This window comes from Bombus huntii, chromosome 1, assembly GCF_024542735.1.
Source record: "Bombus huntii isolate Logan2020A chromosome 1, iyBomHunt1.1, whole genome shotgun sequence".
Lineage (NCBI taxonomy): Eukaryota > Metazoa > Arthropoda > Insecta > Hymenoptera > Apidae > Bombus > Bombus huntii.
This window is the reverse complement of record NC_066238.1, coordinates 5,455,241-5,473,541: the sequence shown is the minus strand read 5'-3', so window position 1 is coordinate 5,473,541 and position 18,301 is coordinate 5,455,241. Positions and strand designations below refer to the sequence as shown.

Below are 18,301 nucleotides of genomic sequence, written 5' to 3'. Positions count from 1 at the left end.
ATTTCAATTACAGAAAAACAAATGAGGCTGTTACTGAGATCTCTAGACTAAGTAAATAATTAATTAAATTGCATTTTTATATAATTGCAATAATTCACAAAATTACATTTTCATGCAATTTTACGGAATTAATTCCGTAATTAATAAACAATAATTTTTGCTAATTAAAAAATAAGTTTATTTGAATAAGTAATTTTATAACTATTTTTAATCAATCAAATTAATTTGAATTTAAACACGAAAGTTCAAATATAAGAAAATAGTTAATGTAATTTGAACGAACTAACATTTAATTTCATGATATTTGATTAATAAGAAAGATAATAATAATAACAATCACACTGCAATTTTTAAATAAGTATGTATACTTGCGAGAGAAATTGAAAAATATTTTTATTTCTAATTACGTTTCACAATGCGACATACATAACTTGTAGAAATAGAGATCAGTGAGTAATTTTTATCCATTCTTATAAACTTATCCATTAACATAAAATAATCAGTTTTTTGAAAGGCATTTAATGTTACCAAACATTAGTTACTAATATGCAATTCATATGTATTATTCTTGTTTTTGTTTAGTTTCTAAGATATACAATTTTCCTTCAGTACAGTACAATATAGTACAGTACATTGTTCAATACAGTTCCTACATTGTGCAGTATTATTTTCAATTCTAATAACAGATATATTCTACTCATATATTGATATATGCAGTATAGAGCTTAATATTGATAAACATTTATTTCTTTGTAAATAGTTTTGATGTCAATATTAAAATATATCTAACTTTATTATCGCATAGTTAAATGATTATAAATGATATATTTTATGACCGAATTTTTATAACCAGAAATTTTTCTAAACAAGTGTATAAAACAAAGAGCTCTAAATACATGTCTAAAAACTAAATTTGCTACTATACAAAAAATATAATGTACAAACCATGATATTGCCTAATATTGAAAATAAAATAATGGAAATGAGAAACATGTGTATGTAAACTAATAACGAATGCATTTCTTGCAAAATACATTTATTTTTCATAATGTATTTGCTCACCAACCGTAATTTGTAATGAAATTTATTTAAAAAAATTCGAAATCAATTATTCTGAATATATCATGTCTAAATTATTTGAAATGACTTAATAATGAAATTAACTAATTAGTGCCTATTTCTCTTCAAAATGTTATGAATAATTAATTAAAATATTAAATGTGCATTTACAAATGCTCCACATCGCATGAAAAGTAAAGTTTGATTTACAGTTTTACAGTACTAAATATGTTATCTCTTATCGTTCTTTAAGAAAATTTAATTTTATCTCTTACCTATATAGATGCTATATGCTACAGTATTTTTGGTAAAGACGATAGTAACCAGCAATATCACAATCTTTTTTACACAGAACGGTATTTTATAACGTAACGAACTCACTACTAAAAAGACGAACTACAGAAGTGGTGTGTAGAAATGCGCGCGAATTCGCCTTCGATAATCGAAAGATCGATATTCTCGACTTCAAAAGGTATCACACGATACTCGATTTAAACGCGGGATTTCAGTATTTCTTTCATAACAATTAAAATCTAAAATGATTATATATACAAAAATATATCTATATATTACATTTGTTGAACACAAGACAATTAAAAACAAAAAAGAATTTCAGAAACTGATTAACGATTAATAGACTATTATTTATACATAGTTTAACTTCTGCAATAATACACATTATATAATAGTATTAATATCGGAATAAAATATATTAGCGCAATACTAAAGTAATACTAAATTTTTACTTTTATTACTTTTTATAGAGTATTTAATCGAAATTTAATATTTCTATGACGTTCCTCTAATAAATTTCCTTATTTCTTTCTTTTTTCCCCTCGACTATTTTAAATATTTGTTCTTAAGTAATATTTAAAGCACTCAAATAACAAATGCAATAGTAATTTATTTACATGTCTCTTTGAAACATACATTTGCGAGTTGTTTTGCTCTCTTTGATTCTTCTTTCTTCCTTCTCTTTTCTTCCTTCTTTCTCCTTGCTTTCCACTTGCGTATTTCTCTCTTCTCACGTAATATTCTGTCTGTACACACGTAACTTGAATATAACAATATACATAATACGAGTTTAAATATAAAAATCGTATTCTATTTACCTTTAGAATTCAAGGTACATCTACAGCATTTACATTGATCCTTTTGAACAATTTGCGGTATTTTTTCACATTTCTTCTCGGCTACGTTCTCCAAAATTTTCCTTGATTCAGAATGAAAGGAATTGTTACTAATAACTCTATAACAAGATGCATCACGTTATTTTAAGTAAGATTATTAGGATAAACGATCGTGATGCATCCTGCTTATATTCAAATTCTATCGTACCAGGATTCCTCCTTTTTACGCACTTCCTATCCCGATTTTCCTGATCCTTTTCCTTTTTTTGACAGCTTCTCTGAAAGAAGCTGAACCGTTGTCTTTTCTTTTCTTCCTTCTTCGGTGCATGCACACAACTCACACTTTTGATAGAATCGTCGGTACAAATTCGATGATCCGCTACGTAATGTGTTTGATAATTTCGATCATATATTTCACATTTTCCTGTGCAAGCTTCCTCAATATCCGAACAAGGACATACGTCTTCGTCGTTCCATTCCAAGCAATCGGTGAAAGTATCCTTATCCTTTTTATTTTCGTCCCAGATGTACCTGAATTCCGGATATACAAATAAAAGGAATTGATAAAATACCATACTGAAATTAACCGAATATCACACATTAAATCAATTTCTGGCATTATGTAGGATTATTTATTTTATAGAACTATCTCTATGTTTTAATGAGATTGGTATAGATAGGTATGCTTTTTCTAAAATTAATTCGTTTCAATTGATTATTGTATCGATACAAGAATGATTAACAAGTTTTGTACATCGAAATTAAAAGAACATACAAAGTAAATTGCTGCAGTTGCAGTTAGATCAGGAAATGACCAACCTGATAATAAAGGAAAATATGTACGTTGACAAAAATGTACGATCAGATTACGCTTAGGTTTCTCTACGATAATTACTTGAATCGCGTACCGCGTGCCTTCGGAACATTTCGCTTGTAATAGATGTAGACAGCGACAAGGCAAATGATAATAAAGAATAGAATGAACAAAAGTAAACACCAGACCGATGTGTGCGCGATGGAATTAGTCTTCCTTGAGCGATGATTTTCTTTCTTTTTTAATTTATGGTTCTCCTCGCTAAAAGGAATGAAAATTACAAGCTTGAACAACATTTATTACGTTCGAAATATATTTAACTGCAAAATAATAGATTGAAAGTAGAAACTAATTAAAAGTTCTCGACAGAAAATTGTTGCCAATGATTGTACTAATTTTGTTGGCTTGAGTAAGTAAGGTAGTTTCCTGAATTATAGTTGGCAATTATTTTATTATATGGTTAATCATTCTAAAGAAAGACAATTAAATTGGAAATTCTTACAGCGCAGTATGTGCTGCTGCTACCATTCCCTTTTGAACTCTTTTATTTTGTGTATTTCGATCGCATTCTTTATGTGCATGACGCACGCGTTTTTTCTTTTTCTTTCTCTTTTTCTTTTTCTTTTTCTTCCTCTTTGCATGATTGCGTAAATTTTTGTCCGTTTCCGAAGTATGCCTTCGCGACAATCTGTGTCCTAGAAATCCTAACGTATCTGCTGTATCGTAATCCCCTGTGTTCAGGGATTTAGTCAATCTGGGATTTTCTCTCACATACTTAGCCAGATCGGGTCGTCCTAACCATCTTAGCGTCATTTCCATTGCTGCCCGTCCATTAGGTATCATATTTGCTACGAAAAATTTCATTGTCTATGTCGTTTCCTTTTAAACTTTATTTTTAAGAATTCCTTAAAATTTAAGCAAAGTATTAACATTATGCGTATATCGTAATTTAAATTATTTATCGTTTCATCATTCATTATTCAAATTTAAATATCTAAAATCTTCGTTATTGTACTACGAGGGATGATTAATTATATTTTTCACGAATGTAATCAAACTTAAAGAAATATGATTTATATTGTATAGAAACAGAGAGGATCATATCCGCGCTTCTTTAATATAAAAAATATATTGAATAAAACAGTTTCATACGATATGCTCATAACAAATAATATACTATAAAAATAGCGGTTTAATAACAGATTCTTCATCGGTTAATTATTTAAGTTAATTCCATTTATTATGTTTTACTTGGAAAAACATTGTCCCATTGTTCAAGGTCAAGAAGACATTCCTTCGACGTAATTGGCATGCGACTTAAGTCTTCACGTTGAATCTCGTGTTTTCTCACGTTACGTTCCGCTCTTACTGGAGTTATTTCGTATATAGCTTGTATAAGTTGCAAACATTCTAAGGGATTTAATTTCTGTGACAGGTAGACGAGCTCGTTTTCTTTTATATTGGCGATACATCGAACCAAAAATTTGTCCTTGTAAAACAATATTATCTATCTTACACCGTCTCGTTTTAAAGGATATTTATTACATAAAGCATTTCAAAAGCAAGTAATTTTTATAGTAGTCTTTCTAAGGAAACTATCGAATATTTTGCATTAATATTTTGCTAATATATTTGTTCTCTTTTCCAAAAGATTTGCACGCTTTTATAAGAATAGAGAACTAATATCGGGAAGATTACATATTGGACTTCTAAGAAAAGCAAATTTTTCAAAGGACACGAACATGATATCGTGCAGTTGAAAAATCATTTGATTATCTTCACACTGTTTTATCAGTGTATCGTCAACGCGTTCCATTGTATGATAAGATAAGATATTGATTTGTACTAAATCTTCCAAAACCCTTCAAATTCCTTCTACGTAGATGCTCACCTTATTCTCCGCTAAAACCACAATCAAAATGTAAATCGAGCATACAAGTTTCATTGTAAAATGAACATAGGTGAAATCCACTATGAATCGGCGAATTACATTTTGCTGTCAGACGAGAAAATATTTTTTTCTTTTTTTTTTCGACAGATCCATAATCGACAGTCGTTTCAATGCTATCGATTACGAAGCGACTATGGCATCTTTCTTCAGCTCCAAATGTTTTAATGGATCAATTCGAAAGATGATCTCTTTGACAAATTATTTAATCGTGCAACGTTAAACACTATATTCATGGCACACGTATGAGCGTTTGTGAGACACATTAACTTGAAACATGAAGTTGGATGTAAAAAATATTTCAGAGTATTCTGTTTGTTCCGTGTCGCTGTTCTTGTATAGTTAATAAACTAAGGACAATTCTGCACCACTCTTTTACTAAATAGAATTGTCAGTTATGTTGAATAGTCTGTTAAAAGAAATATCATTTCTAAGGTTCCATCCCTTTTATTACATCAGCGTTGCCTCGTTCTTTGATAATGCTATTTCTCACACCTTCTGCTATCTTAACCAATCAATTCTACTTATTACAGAATATTGAGAAGATTTGACTTGAACATAAAAATCATACAATCGATATTACTTTTCCGGAGACTGTAATGAATTAACGTAAAGCATGTAACGAAACCGTGTTAATTCGTCGAAACTCTCGATGAATTTAAGAAACGTATTGAAAGATGCACTGTTTCTTCTTCTGCTCAACCTTACTTGTTCCTTTCTCCAGGTATGTTATATTTCATGTAAATTGTTCAAATAAGACATGTTATAACTCAAACAAAAATTCTAATTGAAATGAAAAAATAACTTTGTAATTTTATAAATTCATATCTTCGTTTTGTTGATGTGAAAATAATTGTTACGTAAAGCATAATTAAAACGATGGATCGAATTATACAATTTGATCGTCTTTCGATCTCATTATCGCCGTTAATCCAAGAAGAACATTTTCCCAAATATTCATCAAAGAATTAAAATGCTGCAAATCGTTCGTTGTCTGTTATAATTATTCTTAAACGAATCAATATGACAATTTTGTCTTAAACAATGATCGAAGAGTGAAAGTCAATAAGGCCGTAAGTCCCACAACAAAAATTTTGTGGAAAACAACGTCTTGCTTGCCAAAATGTTACTTGTTAACAAAATATAACAGAACTTATTTATCACATGTACTATTCTATTTTGTATAACTTCACGATATTTCTATTTTAATATTTCAAACATCTGTTAATTAACAACAAAAGGAAGTTTATTTTTTAAGAAGGAATGTAAGTCCATCGTGTAGCTCCCTTAAAAAGGCTACGATCGCCAGTACCCGCGACGAGTGATGAAAATAATAATAACGTCTTTTCGGAATTAAAGACGCAATGCTTATACGTTCAAGCACGAGGAAGCAGCTCGTTGGCACATGGCATCTTACAATCTAATTTAAGAAACCGACCGTGCAACGTATACGAAATGCTAAAAACGAATTATGGCGATAACGTTTCTCTTCATATTTACTGAGCTTTTTAAGGAGAGAAAAAATTTTTTTTCAAATGGCACTTACACCCTTTTTTACTCCCACTCTTCAATTATGATACAGGACGATGTACAAACACAGTTGAGATTGTCAAAAACTACAATGTATTGTTTTTTACTTCGCAAAGATCATTACCGAGGTTGATGTGCCAGAATTGCAGCTGTTAGCGTCAAATTTGAAGCCCGAAGAGTGCGTGAAACTTGTGTCCTTAGATTCTAATAGTAAGTAAATATTACATTCGCGAATTAACGCTATACCCTGTATACCTTTTTATACATTTTTCCAAGGAGTAGAAATATTATAATAGTAACTCTTATTTTTAAATGTAATTAATTACAATTCCAACATATATCTCATACGTATAAAATATTTTTGTTGTATGATTGCAACTAATAAATCGCTTCCAATGTACAGAAATTTCTTATGCCTATACGTATATTACGTATAAATGTTCCATACTCGATTTTTTTTCTATTAATTTGCTAAAACATTTCCAAGAAATATTTATACATATACACAATAACATGGAAAATATATTAGCTAGTGAAAGCGATATGGTTTTGGTAAATATCATAAGCAAATATCAAGATTGCCTAATTACTAAATTTGTCCGTATTACTTGCTGTAAAAAATTCTTTCCTAATATTCATAAGGTTTTCAAACGATTAAAAATATAGTGTGGAAAGGTATCGGATGATGTTATAAAATATTGTAACAGCTCAACTATCGGAAGCACAAATACAAAAGTTAGCTCGAGAACAAAATTGCTTTCGAAGACTAGTGAAATGGGTTTGTCAGTTAAGAACGGTTACGAGGAACACGTATCCGATCTTGAACAGTCTTCTTGAACGCATCGGAAGGAGGGATTTAATCGCGTGTCTCGCAGAACTCAGCATGAAAACTTCCAAGTCACCGAAAGTAATTCGCGAAGCTCAAGCGGACGATTTGGAGTGAGTTATCGTCGTTTAAGAAACAAAATAAGCTTTAGATATAACTCAGGCATAGATTTTAAGAAGATATGCATTATAATTCCTCAAACGGTGATTTCGAAATCTTCATATTGAATAACTCTTAATATTTAACGTTAATTCGTGAAAATGATCAATAAGAATAGATGATAAAATGTAACAGCGATAATCTTATAAATGATTATAACGATGAAATATAATTTTATCAGATAATTGAATTTTTGCCGAATAACGCCGATAATTGGTAAATAGTAGAAACGAGTTCACACGAGCAATTAGAAATTTGCTGATATCATTATAGATTTTCAAATAACTTCCCAAACTGTGTACGATCAACGCTAATAAGACTTCAGCAATGAAAGTTTTACGCAGTAAAAGAACAATTCGTTGTGTATTTGTAAAAGTTGAAAACAGTTGTCAAAGTTAGCATTTGAAAACATATTTTTTGAAATATTTTGGAAACTAGAAGATATAGGAAAGAGTTCTTGGATTTTGTTTTTAAACGAAGAATTCAATCGTAAAAGGAATTTCTTTAAAAATGCTCGTTTAAAAATTTGTATCTTCTTGATCATTTTTCTTTGCTGAATGCTAATCGATATTCATATAAATTCGCACACATATACGGTGCCGATGATTATAGAAATAGCCTACGTTCAAGAATCTAAGAAAAGTGATTTTATCGTTTATTTTTGCGATGAGTCTACCTACATTACAATAATTTGAAACCATCCTAGCAAAGTAGTAGATATCGAGCCACTGCATTGAGTTGGCTGTTGCGTCGTTAAATAGAATTCAACTCATACGTCAAACGCAAAGCTTTAAATATCTCGAAACGATACATCTCGAACATATAACTTAGTCCATTTTCATAATCGCTGGCACATACGTAATGGGGAAGAATGCTAAAACTGAGAATATAATGTGTCTTTTTAAATTTGTCATTCTTCATCGTATCGTCTATCGTCGTGTCATATGACAATAATTATTATATATGGATAATTAAACGATTCTAACGATACCATAATATTTTTTTCGCGGAAAATCTTTTATTTTGTCCTCCATCCCTATCACGTTACAGATAAATTATTTCGAAATTTTTTCTAAATATACTCGTGACGCAGGCGATAAAACTACAAGAAACAATACTACGCGCATTCTTAGAATACCCTTTGCGATACTACGATATACAGACGTTCGTTTAATTGTATCACGCTGTCTTTTTCATTCTGTAACATTCTTCAGCGAATACGAAGGAGTCGCGACAACAGCCACGCTGAAAGAGAAAGATAGTAATACAGAACCTCAACTCTCGGAGCAGATGATTCAGAAGATCAGTGGTAATAAATGTCACATTTTGGCTGTAATAACTCCTCTTTAATCTTAATGTATTACGATCGTTCGCAGGACGTACTACTATCAAACTGTCGTTGCACAGCGCAGGCATCGTTCTCGCTTCAATCATAGTCGTATCTTGTTTATGTACTTTACTTATAAGGAACAGACTGATGAAACTATTCGATAGAATACGAGGGAAGAAGAAAAAAGGGTGATTATAATTATTCTAATTTGTTCTTCAAACCGATACGCTCCGGGCAATACTAAGTAATACTAAATACTAAGAAACTATTAGAACATTCGTAAAAATCTTTTATAAATCTATTATTATGCGTTATACGAGATATTTTGAAAATTATTACTCTAATAAAACCTATAATCATCATGATTATGTAGTAAAGATTGGAACAGTTCTAAAAATGTAGCGTAGAAGCTGCAAGATATTTAGTGCAAATATATTTCACGAAGCTTACAAAAGTATTTAAACAATCGATTATACGTTAATAAGCCTTAATATTTAATGGCATTATCTTTAACACTAATTATACATCCGAGACCTGATTGTTAACGCTATGCTATTGCTATACTATTGCCATATGCTAATATATTTGTACGTTTGCAATAAATAACTTGTAACTTCTGTATACGTACATATTTAGATCTTAAATTTTATCAGTACAATAATGAGAATCGTGTCGCATTAAAATGCTAATATTTCACAATATTTTATGTAATCCATACAATACACATACACGTCAGAGTTTTCTATGACAAATATTCAAATACTTTCACGATCCACTGAACATGAAAAGGTAAATGAAAAATGTAGAGCATCATTTTCTTATACCAAGCTTAACTTTTCAATAGATCGATGCTGAAGATTCGTCAAATACGGTTTCACTCTGTACTACGTACGATATTACTCGTGCTTACATATCAACATTGGTATTTGAACTTATCGCATTAGATAGCAAAGAATGAGCAACGAAATAGAAGTATTCTTTGACAAAGAATCTTTTCCCTTTGTCAATGGAAACATTGCTCGAAATGATCGCCTTTGTTCTGCCAGCATTATTGTACCATGCTTACGATATTTTTGTGAACGTATTTTCTTGTTAACTTATTCTGATTCATACAGTTAACGCGTCACCACAAGGAAAATTCTATTAGAGTTACGGCCGAAAATTATGATAACTGAGCTATTTGACCATTATAGACGATTCAACGCGAGTAAATATTTAATAATTTAATAACAAATTATTCCAACTATTTTAAACTTATTCAATGCTTTTATCAAAGTGTAGCGATGTGATAATTTATCTTGTTGAAGAAATACATTTTTTTCATTTAAAAAGTAACAGCATATAGTCTGACCAACGAGACGAGACAGTAAACAAAATTTAATTGCTGCAGCTGCAACTTTTGGCTGGCGACTAATGAAACGCGTATCACTAATAATAATAGCGGCTACTACGAAGTAGTAACATAATAATAGTAGTAGCATATTTTCTAATAATTCAAACAAATTATTGTCAAAGACGTGCATGCTCGATGAACGCGTAATGTGGATTTATTCGAAAATGAAAAGTCCTATGCAGCTACAATTGTTACTCTACATTTTGAATTTATTTTTTCATATAGATTTACTGTTTCTCTAGTTGTACCACTTATTCGAAGATATTCTACATAGTGAACTTATCGAATAATAATTACTTTGTGATCAGTAAATTTATCGCAATCGGAGATGACATAGAGGATGTGTCTAGAAGTTACTTCATTCGAAAGCCACGAATAAAAAGGAAACGACCTCCGTCGTACGAATTGGTGCACACAGCCACGCAAAACTCCGCGCCACCTCCATCTGTACCACAGGAACCGGAAGAACCAGAGCCGATGGCTTGTTACAGATGTTACAAGAAGAAACGGAAGAAAAGCACCAAAAGACCGAAGAGATGAAACATGTAATTAAATGTATCATTTAAGATAAACATGAAAAGACTGCTGCATGGGTTGTATAAAGCTCTCATTAAACGTTCACGCGTGTAATTTCTCTTTGCAACGATCGTACACTGGCTCACGAACGCTTACCATAACAAGTTTTCATCAACACGCAATTTGTTGAAATTTTAATCGTAATTATAATATTGGTCAAATTTGAAACTAATTTATACACATAGTACGATCTCGAGAACCAGTGGACGGATTTTCATGCGATTTTCACCATTCTTAAAAAGCATTTCTCGTGTAAGATTTAGGTTCGTAAAACGTTACCCTATGACAAAAGGAAACAGGAGTCGAAAATATTTATAAACCAGAGACAATTTACTGCCATTCGCAACGCAACGGTGACCTTCTACGCTAGAATTGTATTTTGTTTAGAATCGTTGCCACTATACATATAACGAAGTCATGCGATCCCCCCTCTCCAAGCAGCGTCTTTTTCTTTTTAGCGTATGGCATGTCAGAAACTGCTTCGCGACGATATTGTTTCACGGACTATGAAATGTTTACCGAGCCAATAGAAATTCACAAAATCGTCGTCCATATTATTAAAAACGATTATATTAAGGTTCAGGACAAAGACCGGTCATATGAGCTGGTTAGAAAATATATGTAGAGACGACAAGATATTTATTGCAAACATACACTTAGTAACTTAGCATACAACAAGAATAATTTAATAATTAATAAAATATACGATTAATGCTAAAGATGGTCTCATTGAATACTGTAGTTTACTATTATAATTAATAATTGACCTTTTAAATACTTCTACGGTCTTTGCGAAATGTATACTTGCAACAAATATTTTGTAACTTCTATATCTATACATTTTCAGGTACATTCCAAATTTCACAATTTTTTTGTACAACTCGTATAATATGTCCATGAAAAGTTTCTTTAAATATCCAGATACTTCGACGAGTCATTGTGTGTCTATTTCGTAAAATATATTTTGCCATTCGACCATGTATAACTCCAACAACCGCAAATTACCGAATGATGAGCGAACCATCCGAAATTCGTCAGAGTTGATCCCGTGTTATTTGAAAGTCATAGAAGTCCGTCAGCCGTGAAATTCGCCGAAGTTAATTTCTCACGAAACAAAGCAAAGAACGATAATTTTATGTCGCCGTTTCGAGACGTTTCGTTTCGTGAACCTCACAATGAAAGAATTATCAAGGACGCACGAATGGCCCACAAGGTTAAGCCTCATCGTTATTCTGCTGCGATACGATGTCCTCGGCACGATCGACGTCAATTTAAACGAGCTGGAATATTTAGCCGCACGCCTTAATCCTTTCGAGTGTCGACGCTTGATAGCTGCGCTTCATTATATCACTTACGATCTACCGAACAATCTCGCAGCTGCTGGTAAATCGGACAATGATCGAATAGAATACAATAGCGACCATATCAGCTCTTTTTATTGGAAGAAATATATTGTAATTGTAAAATTAGTGGAAAATTGAGGTATATTCATCTCGAGTGGTATAATGAAGAGATTGATAGACACGTCAAGAAACATAAGCTATAATTTCAATTTACTTATTAACTTCTTCAATTCTTCCTATTGCTTCCGGGTGGGATTCAAGTCGGGAGATTGTTATAACTAGATCGTGAAGTGAATATTTATTTATTTTGTACGTATATGAAACCACGTAGAATGTACATAATACTCAAAAATACGGAGAATACTCCCGTGTAGCATCGGACACGTAAAAACGATAAAAAGAGTTCGTATAAACGCATGCCTTATTTGACTGCGTTTGTGAACTATAGCAAATTTTATGTTGGAATAATTTACCCGCTGACAGCGTCGAAATACTTCGCGAGAGAATCGAGCAAGGCTTCCAGAAAATTAAAACGATATCTGGAGAAATAGGAAGGGTAAGACGGTCAATGGGTAAAATGTCGCTGGGCTTGTGTTCGAATGCTAGAAGGGTATTTTCAACATCTTTTGTGAAGATATGCAGATATAGTTCGTCAAAGCTCGTAACTCGAAAAGTAGGTCAAATGGGGTATACGAACTTCTTTTTATTGTTCACGTGCAGAATCTATCGCCGAAGTAAGTCCCCGATGCTATGAGACACCCTGTATTTAAAATATCCAAAGTAGATATAGTATAGTCTAGTTCGCTATAATATTCAACGAGTGATACAAACTTCTGGCTTGTGTTTCAGTTCTTTAGTCGTGTTTATGAAGATGTAAATTTGCGTAAACATCTGCAATCTAGTTATGACTACGTTCGTATTTACGATAAATTATCTGCTTGTTTTAGTCCGAGATAATTCTAAACTATATTTCGAGTCAGTTGAAAGTACTTCAATAACGATTACTTCAAAACAGCATATTGTGTATATATAATATTATATTATAATATTAATAGTAATTAATTATTATATTTACTATGTTACTATATATTATGATATTAGTATTATATTTATGCTAAATATAATAATATTATATGTGTTATACTTTTTCCATTAAAAATAATAACTCGTTTTTAATGGCTAATAATACTATTGATAATCTTGTGAGGAAGAACGTAACGTGGACGACGATATACCTTGCATCCGCCATCTTTTGCATTGGAATAGTTCTCCAGCTGAAGGCAAAGGAAACACTCACGAGATTTTAACCCACAGACTTCGTCAAATAAATCGAAATGATCTGGCAGATTGGTTAGGAAAATCCTCGTTCGTGCAAATAGGGAAAGATCTCGACAGGGCACTGGTAAACACGTTCGATGAACTCGTCAAAGAAGAAACGGAATTGCCGTAAGTAATCTTGATGAAATTTTTCGATTACCGTTTAAATAACGGTACGGTTTGAGTATAACATATCGGTTTAACAAATTTTTCTTTCGACAGAATAAAACACGCATTAAGTCTCACAGAATATAAATACGAAGTTCTTTATCTTCATCTAAATAAAAATTCCATTTAATAAGACCGAAGAAAAATCTTCTCTATAATACTATCATAATGTAGTTTTATACTTTATTTCAAGTAGATACTATTCCGAAATTATTTTCGTATTTTACAATCAACTTGAGAGTATCAATTATACATTCTTTTACAATCTTGAACTTTTAGTGTATCATCCTCCAAAAATATGAATTGCCATCACCTCTATATCTATTTAATAAAATGTAATGTTTCTTTGAAAATAAAAGCATCATAGCCATGAACAGCCTTAATTGTCGGTACATTTGCATTTATCGTTTCAAATTTCACAGTTATCCAGTAACGCTTGAATCATTCAAACGCCATGAAGAAGAAGATCCTTGGCTGCAAATTGATGTTATTCTCATGGCAACCTTATTAGGACTACTAGGAACCCTACTAACACTGATATGTTACACAGTATTGCAAAAGATCAGACAGCACTTTCGTAAAACCAAGTACAAGTACGATTATCATTTTCCGCATATTTTTGCCGTGTTATAGATACCAATAACAAAAATTGTCTATTTGTTTCGTGTTTCGTTTTACACAAATATATATATATATGCAGGATGTACAAAAAAATGGGGAAAATACTTTGACATAGTGTAATACTTATGAAAACAAGCAAAAAAAAGTCTTAATAAATATGGGTAATAACTATTAATTTCAATGCTACGAGATATTTTTCTCAATAAGACATTACTTTCGACATTACGTTCAATCAACACACACTTAGGCACATTTTTTCATACAATTGTGTACACGACAATCCTGCCATTTTTCTAATCTTTTACTTATATACTATACTTTTATACACTAAGCGATAACTATGAAATGAATGGTTTTTCAACCCAAGTTTATTAAGACGTTTTTCCTTGTTTTCACGAGTATTATATGCTCTTAAAGCTTTTCCCCGGCTCTTTTTTATACACCCTTTATATACCCGTGCTTAATTTACAGAAAATTAAAGCAGCAGGAAAGTGAAGACGAAGAATATAAAGTACAAAGGGAAAGAAGAAAGAAGAAATACACTACTGAAAGAAGCAATGTAGCTACTGATTATATACATCCAGATAGCGATAGCGATACGGATGCTGATTAAAAAAATCGTTTAGTGGTTATACACTTGCTATATCATATCTTCACCCTCGAATATTTTTGAAAATAAGACATCGATCGCTTTGTCCCAAGCGACTTCCACTTCGGTGGTAAATTTCGATCCAAACGCGCCCCTCATTGCGTCCATCACCACTCCTTTCAAATCCTGAAATGTAACATAATGATAGTATGTAACGACCGAGTAATAAATAATAATAATATAGAACATGTACGAAACATTTCATTTGTAAGATAATGTAAATGCGATATCCTATATTTTTCAAATTTTTGTGGCTGAATCACGATGTCATTTCAATTTTTGATTTTTTAAGGTATAATAAATTTAATTTCTAATAATTTTGCTATTCGAGATACTTTTAAGTTTAATGTTTTAGTAGAATCTCTATCAAAATATTGACGCATATACATAACAATCATTTCATTTTTTTTCTTAACCTTAAATTTGATAACGACAAAAAGATACAATTAGGTCGAAAATAGCTCTTATCGTTAATCAGTTTGAAGAAAAGATCAAACTTTAAACCCTAAGCTTGTTATATTACATCGATTATAAAGATTCAAATCACCAAATCTTATTATCTAAAAACTGCAATATTTACTGACGCAATTCAAGAATCATTGCAATACTCTGTAATACTTGAAGATAATAATACTTGAAGATTGAAACACGTTAACCTCGCTATGTTAACCTTGACGAGAGTATTGACAATATCTTTCGTCTTAAATGTATTACCAATAACCTATCACCTTTTATACTCTACAGTATTAAATTCGTTGACAACAATTATCGATTTGTACGATCTAAAAATCTTCGATATCTAATCAAATAATTGATATGGTACCTAATAATTAGAAAATTATCGATAACAAAATTTATTGATGTATTAATGTATGATATTATATTATTAATATTAAACGATTGAAGAAATAGTCGATATTGAATTATTTCTATTTGAAAACCCTTAACGTTCTATCTTACTTCGGTTGTCGATACAACGTCAGTCTTGGCTTGAAGCTATCATTATCAACGCGAACAACCTTGCTCGTCACATCTTAATATCCGGAAGTCTGCAAGCTATCGTTGATGCATGTTAAAACCATCCAAGACTTCCGGTTGCAAGTTTTGACCTTGTAGAAAAACGTTTCGTCAGCGTCGTTTCAGTTTCAATGCATTTAAAGTAGCAGTCTTAGCGAACGATAGCGCGGATTGTAGGGTCCGAGATTTTCCTACCATTTCTTACAGTTAATAATAATAATATTCTATAATTTTTCGATGTAGCGATAGACTAATTTGTTTTTAATAGTTAATGGCTTGCATACTTAAAACAAAAAAGCAAAATGAGGAATATACTTAGAAGAAAGAAGAATTATTATATAAAAAAAAGAGTAATTATTCCATATTCCATATTCCATCCTACGTGACAAAGATAAAAGTCAATCAAACTCAAAATTAAAATTTTAACAAAAAATGCCGATGTCAACGAATAAATCAAATTGTGATCGATTCTATCATCTTCTATTCATCATCCATACCTTTGCTGTTACGTATAAGTATAGCGATAATGATGTCACACAATATTCAGAGATAAATGATGACTTTAAAGTTTTGTCTCTACCGAAGGAACATCGACGACTATCAATTTGCGCAATTAATCTAATCGAGTCTTTATATCTGATACATAACGATAACATTGTAAGATAAATATTTTCGCAATATTGAACGGCAATATATTTGGAACTAGAATTAAGATACACGTATAGCTCAAGAAAAATATTTATAGTACATTGCACTATATCATGCGTTTATTAAAAAGTTCAAGAGGTAAATTAAACAAAAAATTTGTGTTTTTGATCTTAGTACACGGACACTCTACACAAAGATAATAATTGTTTGAATAATTTTAATTATTTCATTATCCTCAAAGTTTAATTTATTCTACGTTATTGTCACGCGTTAAATCTCTATGTTATTTAATAATAATTTAATAATAATTTAGTAATTTAATAATACGATAACTATTTCACCAATCACATTTAATAAATAAATTATTAATGAGGAAATTCATAAGTTACACAAGTAACGTTAACAAGATTAAGAATAAAAAGCTTAATCGGACATATAGTAGTTAAAAATAAGACAGACTTACAATAAACTCTTGTCTGCCCTGACCACGTCGTCCATGTCTCTTGCCAGTGGTATGCAATATCGCGTCCACTAAGTCAATATCATCCAAAGCATCGATCGCATCGTTCAATGTACTCATAATGCCCTGACAATGAGCATGAAACTTCTTATTATCTAGTAAATCATCTGCCGGAATATCCTTAAACGGAGGGAAAGCTCTATGATGCTGAGGAAATCTTTTAAAGTAACTGAAACAAAATAATCCCGTATACCTATACGTGACACACGCTTCATCGCACAAGAGTTTCCATATTAAAATTGTATCACATTATCTCTTATATGGTAGTATTAATATTTCAACGATCAATATTTTATCTCATCGTTAACATAGTGATTGAATTTCGACTCTGACAAGTATTGCAAAACGTTACAACATTACATAATTAGCGCCAAAAAAAAAAAAAAAATGATGCAATACGTATTTATATATATTGTTTTACCTTATCATAATATCTACGCCAACTTTTACCGAATTAGCACGCAATACAGCCCATGTTTCTCTTACAATCCTCTTTTCTTTATTGGTCAAACCAAGTTTCGGATCTACAACATCATCGTCTGGATTGCCGAGAAAATAGGTTAGCATAGAACCCATTTTAAAAGGTGCCTCGTACTTTCTTTGTTATCAACTTAGTCTGTTTACGATCTTCCTATCAACACACTGTAGTCGGAATTTATTGTATTATAACTTCATTATTATAGTATAATCGATTTATTATAGCGAGTATTTATTGTACCTTCAAAATTCTATACTATACACTACACGTGTCACATGTATATGGACTGGAATATTGTTAGCAATAAATAGCTGCTAATAAAAATCAAGTAACGTACTACTTCGTCTTTTTTTTGCCTTTGATTATGCAGATAGATGAAGATATTGATAATATGTAGTCGTTTATTTCCACTGATGACTGGAAGAGTTGCTTGCGTAACGGTAACTCGAAAACGACTGTTCTTTGGGCTGAAGTACATGTTGCTTTAAGTGGACTAGCCCACTGATAATGATCGTTAAAGGTAAAAATAGCAGGAACCAACTTTCAGTTTCGCACGTACCAATTTCCAATAGGGAATCACATCAAAGAAAAATGCTATTCTATGCGAATACCGAAATATTTTAGAAAATAGCTTAAGAGCTAATAGCTTTAGAGCTATTTCTTTTAATATAATTGACTGTTTGTAGCGTTTATAGAAAACGTATAAGAACTGTTAAAACTATATGTAAAAAATATTATATTAAAATTTATCGAAGTACCCGTGGAATTTATAAAA

The 18,301-nt window shown here is 31.3% G+C and overlaps 4 protein-coding genes across 4 annotated transcripts; 2 read left to right on the top strand and 2 right to left on the bottom strand.

Annotated features, from left to right (window-relative positions):
* Positions 1-376: 376 nt before the first annotated feature.
* On the bottom strand, positions 377-7,180 carry LOC126868325 (glutamic acid-rich protein-like). Its single transcript, XM_050623665.1, has 5 exons — positions 4,255-7,180; positions 3,506-3,851; positions 2,421-2,720; positions 2,172-2,272; positions 377-2,099 (listed from the first exon to the last, which is right to left on the bottom strand). The coding sequence occupies exons 1-5, from the start codon at positions 4,313-4,315 to the stop codon at positions 1,963-1,965; spliced, it is 945 nt and encodes a 314-aa protein (XP_050479622.1). The 5' UTR covers positions 4,316-7,180; the 3' UTR covers positions 377-1,962.
* Positions 7,181-7,314: 134 nt separating this feature from the next.
* Positions 7,315-11,740, top strand: LOC126868407 (uncharacterized). Its single transcript, XM_050623770.1, has 4 exons — positions 7,315-7,420; positions 8,681-8,775; positions 8,843-8,984; positions 10,498-11,740. The coding sequence occupies exons 1-4, from the start codon at positions 7,365-7,367 to the stop codon at positions 10,727-10,729; spliced, it is 525 nt and encodes a 174-aa protein (XP_050479727.1). The 5' UTR covers positions 7,315-7,364; the 3' UTR covers positions 10,730-11,740.
* LOC126868412 (uncharacterized) lies at positions 9,689-14,787 on the top strand. Its single transcript, XM_050623783.1, has 2 exons — positions 9,689-12,148; positions 13,320-14,787. The coding sequence occupies exons 1-2, from the start codon at positions 11,941-11,943 to the stop codon at positions 13,556-13,558; spliced, it is 447 nt and encodes a 148-aa protein (XP_050479740.1). The 5' UTR covers positions 9,689-11,940; the 3' UTR covers positions 13,559-14,787.
* On the bottom strand, positions 13,763-17,984 carry LOC126868379 (globin-like). The gene is made up of 4 exons (XM_050623743.1): positions 17,767-17,984; positions 17,470-17,690; positions 16,992-17,217; positions 13,763-14,989 (listed from the first exon to the last, which is right to left on the bottom strand). Exons 2-4 carry the CDS (start codon positions 17,622-17,624, stop codon positions 14,855-14,857), a joined length of 516 nt encoding a protein of 171 aa, XP_050479700.1. The 5' UTR covers positions 17,625-17,690; positions 17,767-17,984; the 3' UTR covers positions 13,763-14,854.
* Positions 17,985-18,301: the final 317 nt, after the last annotated feature.